The sequence below is a fragment of the Chiroxiphia lanceolata genome, chromosome 23 (genome assembly GCF_009829145.1).
Source record: "Chiroxiphia lanceolata isolate bChiLan1 chromosome 23, bChiLan1.pri, whole genome shotgun sequence".
In the NCBI taxonomy this organism is placed as follows: domain Eukaryota; kingdom Metazoa; phylum Chordata; class Aves; order Passeriformes; family Pipridae; genus Chiroxiphia; species Chiroxiphia lanceolata.
In genome coordinates, this window is record NC_045659.1 from 983992 (window position 1) to 995836 (window position 11845).

Below are 11845 nucleotides of genomic sequence, written 5' to 3' on the forward strand. Positions count from 1 at the left end.
ACAGGGAAGGCACATCCCCACGCAATCCCCCTCACGGCCATCCCACGGAGGCGACTCGAGTTCGATCAGAGTCGGTTGGAGTTCTGCTTCTAGTCCCGCATGGGCGTCCGTCTGTCCCTGAGGTCATTCCATCTGCCACCAGTGTCACCACCTGTATCTGGAAACAATGTGCAGACTGTCCAAACTGGGGGATCCTCAGGGAGAGGAGGCCCAGAGAAATAAAGTGCACAATAGCAGCAGCACTTGTCTCGTGCCGTTTATCCCGCAGAACTGGCAGCAGAGGTCCTGGATGTCTGAGCGAGCCCGGAAAGTGGCTTTGTGACAGGTGACGTGGGGCTGAGCCGCTTCAGAGGGGGATTTTAAACCGAAAAACCCAATTACAGACACAGAAAACGTGATAAAAAGGCCCCAGAGCCCTTGGAGAGAGGCCTGGAGGTGGTCGGCTCGGCGGCAGCTGGGACAGAGGTGTTTTCAGAGACGCACACTAAATGCAGCGTGGCATCATTCCTGCTTCCCCGATGAACACAGCCATGGGAGAACTTCCAAATCACTTCAGCCTCTGGTGATGAGGGGTGCTGCAAACTGGAGGGAGGCTGCAGGAGCCCCTGTGAGAATCCAGAGAGCATCAGGAGAAAGGGATGGGGCAGAGCCATCCATTGCCTGGCAGGGGATTATTCTGTCTCCCCACAGACTTTGGGGACAGGCAGGCTGGGCAAGGGGCTCAGTGAGTGTCTGGAGCATGGACACGGCCCTGGGACTTCCCTGCAGGGTGGGGGACAGAGACTCCAGCACAGGGTCTCCTCTGAAGCAGGGGTCCTCTATGGGGCCAGGCTTCCCCTATGGGGTCCTGTATATGGGGAGGGCTCCACAATAGAGGCAGGCTTCCCCTGTGGGGTCCCATATGGAACAGGGGCTCCTTTATGGAGCCGGGCTTCCCCTGTGGAGTCCTATATAGGCCCCTATAAACCAGGGTTCCCCCTATGGCGTGCTATATAGGACAGAGCTCCCCTATGGCGTCCTATACAGGGTGGGGGCTCCCCTATAGGACACGGCTTGCCCTGTGGGGTCCCATATGGAACGTGGCTTCCCGTGCGGGATCCCGTACGGAGCAGGGGCTGCCCTACGGCCCCGGGCTTCCCCCGCGGGTGGCTCGGAGCGGGGGTTCCCCGCCGGGCCGGTCCCCCCGGCCCCGCCCGCCGCGTCACTTCCCCGGCCGGGCGCTGCAACCCGCGACGGGAGTGACGTCACCGCCGGTCCGTGTTTACCGCGGCTGCGGAACGGGAAGGGACAGAGGGACAGCGCCGGCATCGGGATCGGGATCCGGCACCGGCTCCGCGCTCCGCCCGCAGCGCCAGCGCGGCCCCGCTCCGGCCCCGGCCATGGGGCAGCGCGCCCGGGCTCGCCCCGGCTGAGCGCCCCGTCCCGTCCCGTCCCGTGCCCTGCTGTGCCGTGCTGTGCCGTGCTGTGCCGTGCTGTGCCGTGCTGTGCCGTGCCGTCCTGTCCCGTCCCGCCCCGCGGACCTTGGCCGGGGATGCTGGCGGGATGCCGGGCTCCGGAGCGGCCGCGCTGGCCTGGGCGCTGCTGGCCGGGGCACTGCTGCTGCTGCCCCCGCCGCCCGTCCTGCCCCAGCCCCAGCCCCACCGGCGGAACGTGAGCGAGACGGAAGCCCAGTTCAACACCACCTACACCGACTGGGTGGACGCCGACCTGCTCCACATCTACGCCTTCAACCACAGCGTGCGCAGGAACACGGTGAGCCGGGTGGTCTGGGTGTCCCCTGGGATCCCTTGCACCGGGAGTGTTGGGCGTGCGGGGCACGGCAACCTCTGCCACGACGGCCGAGCAAAGTCCAGCCGTCGGGATGAGCCGCCGCCGCCCGACCTGCCCGGCCAACGCCTCACCTTCCCCTGTCCCCGCAGACCGAGGGCGTGCGGGTGTCGGTGAACGTCCTCTCCGACCACAAGGACCTGCCTGTGCTCTTCGTAGTGAGGCAGAAGGAGGCGGTGGTCTCCTTCCAGGTGCCGCTCATCCTCCGGGGTCTGTGAGTACCAGCGGGTTCCCCACGCAGGGATGGATCCCTGGGCTGGGATCCCCCCGACAGGGTTTCCCCCTGCGAGGGAGGTCACACAGCTCCTCCTGCCCCAGGTACCAGCGGAAATACGCGTACCAGGAGGTGAGCCGGACACTCTGCCAGCCACAGACCAAGGCTGAGGTGGAGACCCAGCACTTCTACGTGGATGTCTCCACGCTCTCCCTCAACGCCTCCTACCAGCTGCGGGTCACACGCGTGGAGAACTTTGTGCTGCGGTGAGGGGAGCCCCGAACCACAGACCCGCTCCCTGCCCGCTGCCCGTGGGGGCTGTGGGGGCTACAGGCTCCCCCTGCCACCCATTACCTCTCCGTGCTCTCTCTGCAGGACAAATAAAAGGTTCAGCTTCAACGCCACGGCCGCCCAGCCACAGGTGAGGGGAGCTGGCACAGTGTGGCACGGGAGGGGGGCTGTGCCACGTGGCCACCGTGGCAACAATGGGCCCTTTCCCCCTCGCAGTACTTCAAGTATGAGTTCCCTGAGGGAGTGGACTCGGTGATTGTGAAGGTGACCTCGGCCATGGCCTTCCCCTGCTCTGTCATCTCCATCCAGGACATCCTGGTAGGTTTGGGCAGTGGGGTCTCGGGGTGATCCGTGGTGCCTGGCGGGGCTGACGGGCCCTCTGCCCCCCCAGTGCCCTGTCTACGACCTGGACAACAACGTGGCCTTCATCGGGATGTACCAGACCATGACGAAGAAGGCGGCCATCACGGTGCAGGTGGGCACGGTGCTGTGCCACGGGGCTGTGCCACGGGGCTGTGCCACGGTGCTGAGCTGCTCTCAGCCCCTGCCCGGTGCTGCCGGGTACCTCTGGTTATCAGAGCTCACAGAGGGTATCCCTGGGATAACCTCTGGCATGGGAGACCCCCAGCTGGGCTCTGCTGACCCCCATCTCTCCCCCTGGGACGGCTGCTGCAGAAGAAGGATTTCCCCAGCCACAGCTTCTACGTGGTGGTGGTGGTGAAGACGGAGGATGAGGCGTGTGGGGGGCCTCTGCCCTACTACCCCCTCTCCAAAAACTCCTCTCCAGGTAACGTGGGGGGCTGGAGGAGGCACCCACCCTGCTGCTGTGGGCTGTGTGTGGGGACACACTGGGGACAGGGCAGAGAGCTGAACCCTGGCCATACCCTCTCCCAGATGAACCTGTAGATCAGCACAACCGGCAGAAGATGCTGGAGGTGATGGTGTCACCTGCCATAACCTGTGAGTCTGGGAGGGGCTGGGTGTGCTGGGGGTGGTGAGCTCTGCAGGGACCCACAGCAGGTCCCCAGAGGTGCCACCCCCCTGAGGGCTTGTCCTGGCTCTGCACAGCGGAGGCCTACGTGAGCAGTGTACTCTTCTGCCTCAGCATCTTCCTCTCCTTCTACGTCCTCACGCTGCTCATCGCCTGCTGGGAGAGCTGCCGGTGAGTCCCTGGGTGTTGCTGCTCCTCTGGGTGCTGGGCCCACGGGCACCATCCTGTCCCTGATGTGGTGGGGGCCCTCGGGCTGTGCCCCCTTGCCACAGCCGGGCTGATGGCTGCTTCCCTCGGCAGGCAGCACAAGAGGAAGGGGCTCCTGTCAGCCATGGACTCGCCCAGCCTGGACACAGGTGAGGGATGGAGGCAGCAGGCACCGGCATGGAGGGATCTGCCTGTGGGATTCCCGCTTCTTCTGGCCTCTTGAGCCCTGATTCTGCAGGAATTCCCCACTATCCCCCTGAGCCCTGCTTGCCCCTCGGCTCCCTGGGGACAAATTGCAGTGCCAGGGGTCCAGGGAGGTCCCAGACTTCTCCACTGTGGGGCTGGCAGGGCTGCGCTGGGGCTTTGCATCTCACCAGCTCTGTCTCTTTCTTCCCACGGCTTTCCGGGGACTCCCAGCGTCACTCCTGGGTAGGTGCCAGCTCTGCCCTCGGCTCTGAGCTCGCTCTGTGCCAGGGCAGGGGTGCAGGACTGTGCCCTGAGCCCAAGGGCCATGCAGCCCTGGGACAGGGGTGCCACCAGGGCTGACAGGGACCATCCTGTCCCACAGGTCACTCCCGCAGCATCCCCGACTCCTTCCTGGGCCGTGGTTACGACAGCTACGGTTACGGCTCCTTCGGTGAGTGCCTTGTGCTGTCCCCCTGTCCTTCACCCCCCTGCCCACGGGCCGTGCCCAACCTCTGCCCTCCTTGCAGGGAACGGCTCCTCCAGCAGCACCGAGGGTGTCACGGACAGCCTGGGCTCCACAGAAGTCTCCTACAGTTACGTGGGTGAGTTGTGGGGCGACTGGTGTGGCCGCAGCCCTGCAGAGCCACGTGCCCGGTGGTGTCCCAGCTCTGCCCCTCTCTGTCTCCGGGAAGGGTCCCGGGGCTGGCAGCCCCTCCGTGCAGCCCACAGCGGGGTCTCCATTGGCAGACACGTGCGGGGGAGCCCTGCTCCAGTAACTGTGGCTTTCCTTTGAAGGGCAGGAGCAGTTCAAGCGGCGCACGCCCTCCGCCCCGACGAGGCCGCTGAGCATTCCCATGGGTAGTGCTGGTACTGGGCAGGGTTGGGCCAATCAAAGCAAAATCTGCCCAGCCCCAAGTTCATGCCCGGGGCACAGAGCACCCCAGCTCCCCTCCCTCAGAGCAAGGGCAGCACCAAGGGGCTGCAGGGCAGGATGTTGTTTGCCTGTGCCCCAGCTGTCCCCATTGTGGCAGAGCCCCGGGGGACGGGCATGAGTGATGTTCACCCACGTGGCTCAGCCACCACGTCCCCCCGGGCAGGGACAGTGCAGGGTCTGGGGGATTAGAACCTGTCCCTGGTGAGAGTTGTCAGGGAAGCAGCCGAATGGTTAATTGGGTGTGATTGGGGTCCCACGGGGTGGGTGCTGGGGTGGGCTGGGCCAGGGACTCCTCTGACGGCCCTGGCTCGGCCGCAGGGGAGCGATCCCTGGAGAACGTGGCCGGCCGGCCCCGCCTGGACTCGCTCAGCTCCGTCGAGGAGGACGACTACGACACCCTGGCTGACATTGACTATGACAAGAACGTCATCCGCACCAAGGTGTGTCCCACCCCGGCCCCTGCTGGCCGCTGCCCACTGCCCAGACAACCCCTCACCAGCCTCTCCTTCCAGAAATACCTGTGTGTGGCCGACCTGGCGCGCAAGGACAAGCGGGTGCTGCGGAAGAAGTACCAGATCTACTTCTGGTGAGTGGGGGGCAGTGGGGATGGGGGCACTGAGCAGTGTCCTGACCTGGGGCGGGTAGCAGGGACCCCCTGACACCCCCCTGCCTCTCCCCCCTGCCTCTCCCAGGAACATCGCCACCATCGCTGTCTTCTACGCCCTGCCCGTCATCCAACTTGTCATCACCTACCAGACAGTAAGTGGGGCCAGTTGGCAGCAGCTGGGGCTCCTGGGAGCTCTGGGGGCTGCAGTCCTAAACTGTGCTCCCCAGCACAATGGGGACGCCCCTGGGGGTCCCCCCTGACCCTCACCCTGCCTGTGAATGCAGGTGGTGAACGTCACTGGCAACCAGGACATCTGCTACTACAACTTCCTGTGTGCCCACCCGCTGGGGAACCTCAGGTGGGTTCAGGGGGGCTGGGGGTGGGGGGCTGGGGGTCCCCTGTGCCCAGGGCTGGGCTGTGGCGGGGCCCCGAGGACAAGGGAGGGTCCACAGCACTCAGGTGTGGACTGGCCCCTCGCAGCGCCTTCAACAACATCCTCAGCAACCTGGGCTACATCCTGCTGGGTTTGCTCTTCCTGCTCATCATCCTGCAGCGCGAGATCAACTACAACCGGGCGCTCATGCGCAACGACACCCACGCCCTGGTAAGGGACGGGGGTGGCTGGGGTGCCCCGGGGGGGGCTCAGCCCCCCACGAGCCCCCTGCTTCCCCTGCCCTCCGCCCCACAGGAGTGCGGCATCCCCAAGCACTTCGGGCTCTTCTACGCCATGGGCACCGCGCTCATGATGGAGGGGCTGCTCAGCGCCTGCTACCACGTCTGCCCCAACTACACCAACTTCCAGTTCGGTGAGTGCCCCCCCAGCCCCCCACTGCCCACGCCGGGGCCGCCCCCACACCCCTCTCACCGCTGTGCCCCCCCCAGACACCTCCTTCATGTACATGATCGCGGGGCTCTGCATGCTGAAACTGTACCAGAAGCGCCACCCAGACATCAACGCCAGCGCCTACAGCGCCTACGCCTGCCTGGCCCTCGTCATCTTCTTCTCCGTGGTCGGCGTGGTGAGTAGGGCGGGCGTTGTGGCGGAGGGGGACACACACGTGGGTCACCCCCACAGCTCACTGCCCACCCCCCCACTCTCCCTGCAGGTCTTCGGGAAGGGGAACACGGCCTTCTGGATCGTCTTCTCTGTCATCCACATCTTGGCCACGCTGCTGCTGAGCACCCAGCTCTACTACATGGGGCGCTGGAAGCTGGGTGAGGGCGGGCACCATGAGCAGGGTGGGCGGGGGGCAGCGCAGTGGCCCCCTCAGTGTCACCTCCCCTCTCCCCACAGACTCGGGCATCCTGCGCAGGATCCTGCACGTGCTGTACACGGACTGCGTCCGGCAGTGCAGCGGGCCCATGTACGTGGTGAGTGCTGGCACCGGGGCCCCCCCGGCTCTGTGGAGACCCCTCCTGGCAGCCCCTGCCCCGGAGCGGCCGCCCACCACCCCTCACAGCCCCCCTGCCCTTTGCAGGACCGAATGGTGCTCCTGGTCATGGGAAACATCATCAACTGGTCGCTGTAAGTGCAGAGCCAGACCCCACCCTGCTTCTCCCCGTCCCTGCCGCTGCCCCCACCCTGCTCCTGCTGTCCCTCTGCTGGGGCTGGGCTGAGGACAGCCAGATCATGACAGCCGTGAGCCCAGCATGACAGGTCCCCCTGCAGCTGTGGCACCCCGGTGTCACCTCACGCTGCCTGACCTCCTGGGGGTTGCTGGCATGCCTGGGGACAGCGGGCACATGGGCACCACAGGGGGCCCCAGGCTGTGCTGACCCTGCTGCCTGCCCCTGCCTCCCCAGCGCTGCCTACGGCCTCATTGTCCGCCCCAATGACTTCGCTTCCTACCTGCTGGCCATCGGCATCTGCAACCTCCTCCTCTACTTCGCCTTCTACATCATCATGAAGGTGGGAACTGAGCCTCCGGCCCCCACGGGCCCAGCGGGGAGGGCAGGGCAGGGCACTGCTGCCAGCTCCTGCCTGCACAGTGACACCAGACTCTCCCACAGCTCCGCAGCGGCGAGCGCATCAAGCTCATCCCCCTGCTCTGCATCATCAGCACCTCTGTGGTCTGGGGCTTTGCCCTCTTCTTCTTCTTCCAGGGGCTCAGCACCTGGCAGGTGAGCAGGAGGGTGGCCCGGGCAGTGGGGTGGGCAGGGTGGCCACAGGCGGGCGCAGTGACACTGGCCCTGTCCCCAACAGAAAACACCAGCGGAATCTCGGGAGCACAACCGTGACTGCATCCTGCTCGACTTCTTTGACGACCACGACATCTGGCACTTTCTCTCCTCCATCGCCATGTTCGGCTCCTTCTTGGTAGGTGCTGGTTCCTCCAGCACAGCAGACCCTGCCCCTGCCCCCCAGCTCCCCATGCCCCGCTCCCCTCGCTCTCCTTGCTCCGCAGGTGCTGCTGACACTGGACGATGACCTGGACTGCATCCAGCGGGACAAGATCTACGTCTTCTAAGAGCCCACAGACGCTCCCTGGGACTGTGCCAAACACCCCGCTGCAGCCCCGGGAGGGGGGACCCACCCCCGGGGAGGGATGTCCGTGCTGCAGGTCCTGCCAGCCGCTCCGTCCCCCTCCCCACGCAGCCTGGGGGTCCCGGTGCACCTCCTCCCTGTCAGCCAGGTCCTTCCAGGCACTACGTGCCCATCCCTGGGCCTGTCGTGGCCAAAAACAGGGCTGGGGGGCCACCGGGGCGCCGTCCTCGGTGGCAAGTGACACTGGAAAAGGTGCTGCTGCTCCGTGTCCGTGTGCCCTTGGGCGCGGCGAGGGGATTGTGGCCAGCGCTGTGCCAGCAGCCCCGCGGCCCCCCGAGCTCGTGGGTGTGGGTTTCTCTTCAGTGCCTGAGTCGTATGGGTGGGAGGTGGGGGTGTGTGGGGCCAGCACGGTGGCGGCAGTGGCCGAGAGGCCCCACTCGTGTCTCCTGCAGTGTCCCAGGGGGGTGGCTGTGGCGGGCCCCCGTTGCCGCTCCCACCGAGGTGCCGCGCGCTGTCCGCGCGTGGATCTGCTGGGAAGGGACTCGCATTAAAGTGTCTGCACTTTGCCTGTGCCTCCTGCCTCCTGCCTGGGCAGCAGGAGCCCGGGGGGGTCCCAGGGGGCAGCTGCCACCGGCTGTCAGCCAGGCACTGCTGTGGCACTGTCTCCTCCTTCCCGCGGGATTTTGGGAGAGTGGAGATGCTGCGGCGCTGCTGCTGCTCTGGAGAACCTCTGTGGGAGGCTGGGGGTGGTCTGTGGGGCAGAGGGTGGGGGCTGGCAGCCCCAGGGGTAGGAGGGATGCCCAGGGGGGTCCTATTTCACAGGCAGCAAAGCTCCTGGGGGCCCCCGTGGCATCGCAGCGCGGTGCCAGGGCTGCTGCGTGCCCCGCCGTGCCCTGACCCGCTCCAGCTGGTGCCCGCGGGGCAGAGGGAATCCCGGGATGCTGCGGGATGCCCAGGCGCGGTGCCAGCGGGATGCCCGCAGCTCGCAGCCTGCCCCGGCCGTCCCGGCCGGACTCCGTGGGCGGTGGGTCACCACGGGGCCCCCTCTGGGCCGCCCCGGCTCCCGGCGGTGAGCACATGGGGAAACCAGCCATGAAGTCAGGGCGGGAGCCCTCGGCGCTGCCGCCTGGCTATAAAAGGATTTACTCCATGAGCCCCCGGCCCGGTTCCACCCCTGCCCCGCTGGGGCGGAGGCACGCGGGGAATGCTCGGGCTTTCGTCGCTGGTTTTCGGAGTCTTTCCCCAAATATGGTGCCTGGGATGGAGTCATGGAGCGCTGCGGGGCCGGGCGCCCCGGGAGGGAGGGCCGGGGGGGGCCGGGCCCCGCGCCCCGCTGACATCACCGTCCCGCCGCCCGCCTTTTAGCGCAAGGTCGGGGTCCCCGCGGGGCAGAGCGCTGGTCCCGCGCCGAGCATCGCCCTCGCTCCGTCCGCAGCCGCTTGTGAGTCCTACCGCGGGGGGAAGGCGGGGGGGGGGCGGCGGGGAGGGTTCCCGGAATACGGATGTCAGCCCCCGGCATGGGGGTGCTCCCCCCGGGTTGGGGACCCTGTACCTGGGATAGCGAAGCCGCTCCCGGTGCTGCCCTATGCTCCCTGAATTATGGGGATTCTATTCCTGCGGGTGGGACGCAGCTCCCCGGGACGGGGATGCTGCTCCCCGGATTGCACCGCTGCTCCCCGGAGGAGGGTCGGGCTCTCCTGCTCGGGCTGGGGTCGCTGCCGGGGTTCTGTCCTGCCCCTGCCCCTCAGGACCGCGTTCCCATCGGGGCTCCGCTGCTGCTGGTCCACCGGCCTCGGCCCCGCGGGGGCCGGAGGGGCCGTGCGGGGCTCAGGGCAGAGAGGAAGGGGCGAGTCCAACCCCGACGCTTCTGTTTCTGCCCCGTGTCTCGGCAGGGGGCTGGCAGGGCCGGGGGTGACTGCCGGGCACTGCCGTGTGGCCGAGGGAGCCGTGGGTCTGTGCGTGAACCCTCTGTGCCAGCTCGGGCCATGGCACAGAGCGGGACTAGCTGTGGCATCGCTGGAAGTGCCCAGTGGTGCTGGAGTCCGGGCACAGGCTGCCCCTGGGGCTCGTGGGGTACCCCTGCATTGCTGGCAGCAAGCGGGATCAGCATCCTCTCCTGCTCTGAGCTGTGCCAGGTCTCAGCCCGTTCTGCAGGAGCCCTGGTGCCTGTGCCCAGTGGTCAGGATGAGCCCACGGGAGGCAGGTCGTGGGTGTGGGACCAAGCACACGGCTCCCCGAGGGCACAGCCCTGGCGCTCAGAGGCTTCATGCCAAGCAAGGAGCCGTGCAGGGAGGAGTGAGGGCAGCTCCACCGAGGGCTTGGCTGCTGCTCACGGTGCCTCTCCCTCCTGGCATCCTCCCTGGCATCTTCCCTGGCACCTCGGGCCCTGCCTGCAGCCAGCTACCTGCCATCATTGCCACAGCATGTCCTTACAAGGGCACGGGCACAGCTCCCACCACTCCTGCCTCGCCCACACTCGTCCCTGGCACCCGGACCTGCCACACCAAGGCCACCTCCTGGGCACCCTGCTCTGCCATGGTGCGGCCACCATGCTGTGACACAGCCACTCAGCCCTGCCGTGGTCACCCTGCCACCTGGATCCTGGCATGGCCACTCCAGGGATGTTTGTGCCAACCAAGGGACAGGGATGAGGCTGCTCCCCTGCATAGCCTGGGCCATGCAGTGAGGACGAGGCACCTCTGCCAGGACAGGAACCATCTGTCTGGGCAGGTTTTGGGGGTCATGGCTGTGAACTAACCTCCAAACACTCCTGGATGGAGCAAGAGAAGAGCCAAGAGAAGGGCATGTCCTTACTGCACCAGGGTGGGCGGTGGATGCCACAGGGGTGCCACAGGGTCCCTGGGTAGGGGGATGGCATCTCCGCAGCCTGACGGTCTCCATCGTGCCGCCAGGTCTCCCACCACCGCAGCCATGGCAAACAAAGGCCCAGCCTATGGCATGAGCAGGGATGTGCAGTCCAAGATCGAGAAGAAGTACGACGACGAGCTGGAGGACCGGCTGGTGGAGTGGATCGTGGCGCAGTGCGGGTCCTCCGTGGGTCGCCCCGAGCGGGGCCGCCTGGGCTTCCAGGTCTGGCTGAAGAATGGCATCGTAAGTGGGGTCCCCGGGGGGGTGTTGGCTGGTGGGGGGCTCCGTGGTGTTGCAGCAAGCCCAGGCTCTCCCTCGTGGCAGGTGCTCAGCAGGCTGGTGAACAGCCTCTACCCCGACGGCTCCAAGCCCGTCAAGATCCCCGACGCGCCGCCCACCATGGTCTTCAAGCAGATGGAGCAGATCGCCCAGTTCCTGAAGGCGGCCGAGGACTATGGTGTGACCAAGACAGACATGTTCCAGACCGTCGACCTCTTTGAAGGTGCAGGGGGGGGGCGGTTGGGGGATCCAGGGCTGCTGTGCTGTGCCGTGCCCTTCCTCACATCCCTCCCTCTGTCCCTCGGCAGCCAAGGACATGGCGGCGGTGCAGAGGACGCTGATGGCCCTGGGGAGCCTGGCAATCACCAAGAACGATGGGCACTACCACGGGGACCCCAACTGGTTCATGAAGTAAGTGGGGGAGTGGCAGAGCTGGGTGTGGGGACCCCTTTGCCCTGTGGCTGCCCAGAGCACCTTGGAGCACATGGAGGTGGTGCACTGGGGAGGGAGAGGGGCTGGGGCACCCCTGGGGATCGGGGGGGGGCTGCTGGTCACCCGGGTGGGTGCGGGTGCCCCACGGCCTCTCCCCGTGCCCCGCAGGAAGGCGCAGGAGCACAAGCGGGAGTTCACCGAGAGCCAGCTGAAGGAGGGCAAGAACATCATCGGGCTACAGATGGGGACCAACAAGGGAGCGTCACAGGCGGGGATGAGCTACGGCCGGCCCCGGCAGATCATCAGCTAGGCACCCCCCCGCCGCCCCCAGCCCTCCCCAGCCGGGACCTCCGTCTCCGCTTCCCCCCGGCCCAGCGCCGCAGCCGCCCGAGCGTCGGCGGCCGCCACCAGCCCCGCACCGATTGGTATTTATTGAGGAGCAAACGCCCCCAAACGCCAGCCAACAACGCCCCAACGCCAGCGGCCGCACGCGCCTCGCTGAGCCCCCCGCCCCGGGGCCGCAG

The 11845-nt window shown here is 66.8% G+C and overlaps 2 protein-coding genes across 7 annotated transcripts; both read left to right on the forward strand.

Annotated features, from left to right (window-relative positions):
- The first annotated feature begins 1515 nt into the window (after nt 1–1515).
- On the forward strand, nt 1516–8308 carry SIDT2 (SID1 transmembrane family member 2). Of its 6 annotated transcripts, none has more exons than XR_004360704.1 (28): nt 1516–1752; nt 1920–2041; nt 2146–2307; nt 2417–2462; nt 2549–2650; nt 2724–2807; nt 3008–3119; nt 3227–3292; nt 3401–3494; nt 3624–3679; nt 3948–3959; nt 4099–4167; nt 4244–4318; nt 4512–4574; nt 4969–5090; nt 5163–5236; nt 5343–5409; nt 5542–5615; nt 5738–5861; nt 5946–6063; nt 6140–6276; nt 6364–6472; nt 6552–6621; nt 6736–6782; nt 7061–7166; nt 7268–7378; nt 7461–7574; nt 7663–8308. XR_004360704.1 is itself a non-coding variant. In XM_032709464.1 (28 exons), the coding sequence occupies exons 1-28, from the start codon at nt 1543–1545 to the stop codon at nt 7723–7725; spliced, it is 2616 nt and encodes an 871-aa protein (XP_032565355.1). In that variant the 5' UTR covers nt 1528–1542; the 3' UTR covers nt 7726–8308. The 6 variants fall into 6 exon arrangements, 5 of the variants coding, with proteins under 5 accessions (XP_032565355.1, XP_032565357.1, XP_032565356.1 ...); XM_032709464.1 differs by having other exon boundaries at nt 1528–1752; nt 6552–6628; XM_032709466.1 differs by lacking the exon at nt 4512–4574 and having other exon boundaries at nt 1528–1752; nt 6552–6628.
- TAGLN (transgelin) lies at nt 1977–11842 on the forward strand. Its single transcript, XM_032709472.1, has 6 exons — nt 1977–1982; nt 9137–9183; nt 10655–10853; nt 10935–11112; nt 11198–11300; nt 11490–11842. Exons 3-6 carry the CDS (start codon nt 10674–10676, stop codon nt 11629–11631), a joined length of 603 nt encoding a protein of 200 aa, XP_032565363.1. The 5' UTR covers nt 1977–1982; nt 9137–9183; nt 10655–10673; the 3' UTR covers nt 11632–11842.
- Nucleotides 11843–11845: the final 3 nt, after the last annotated feature.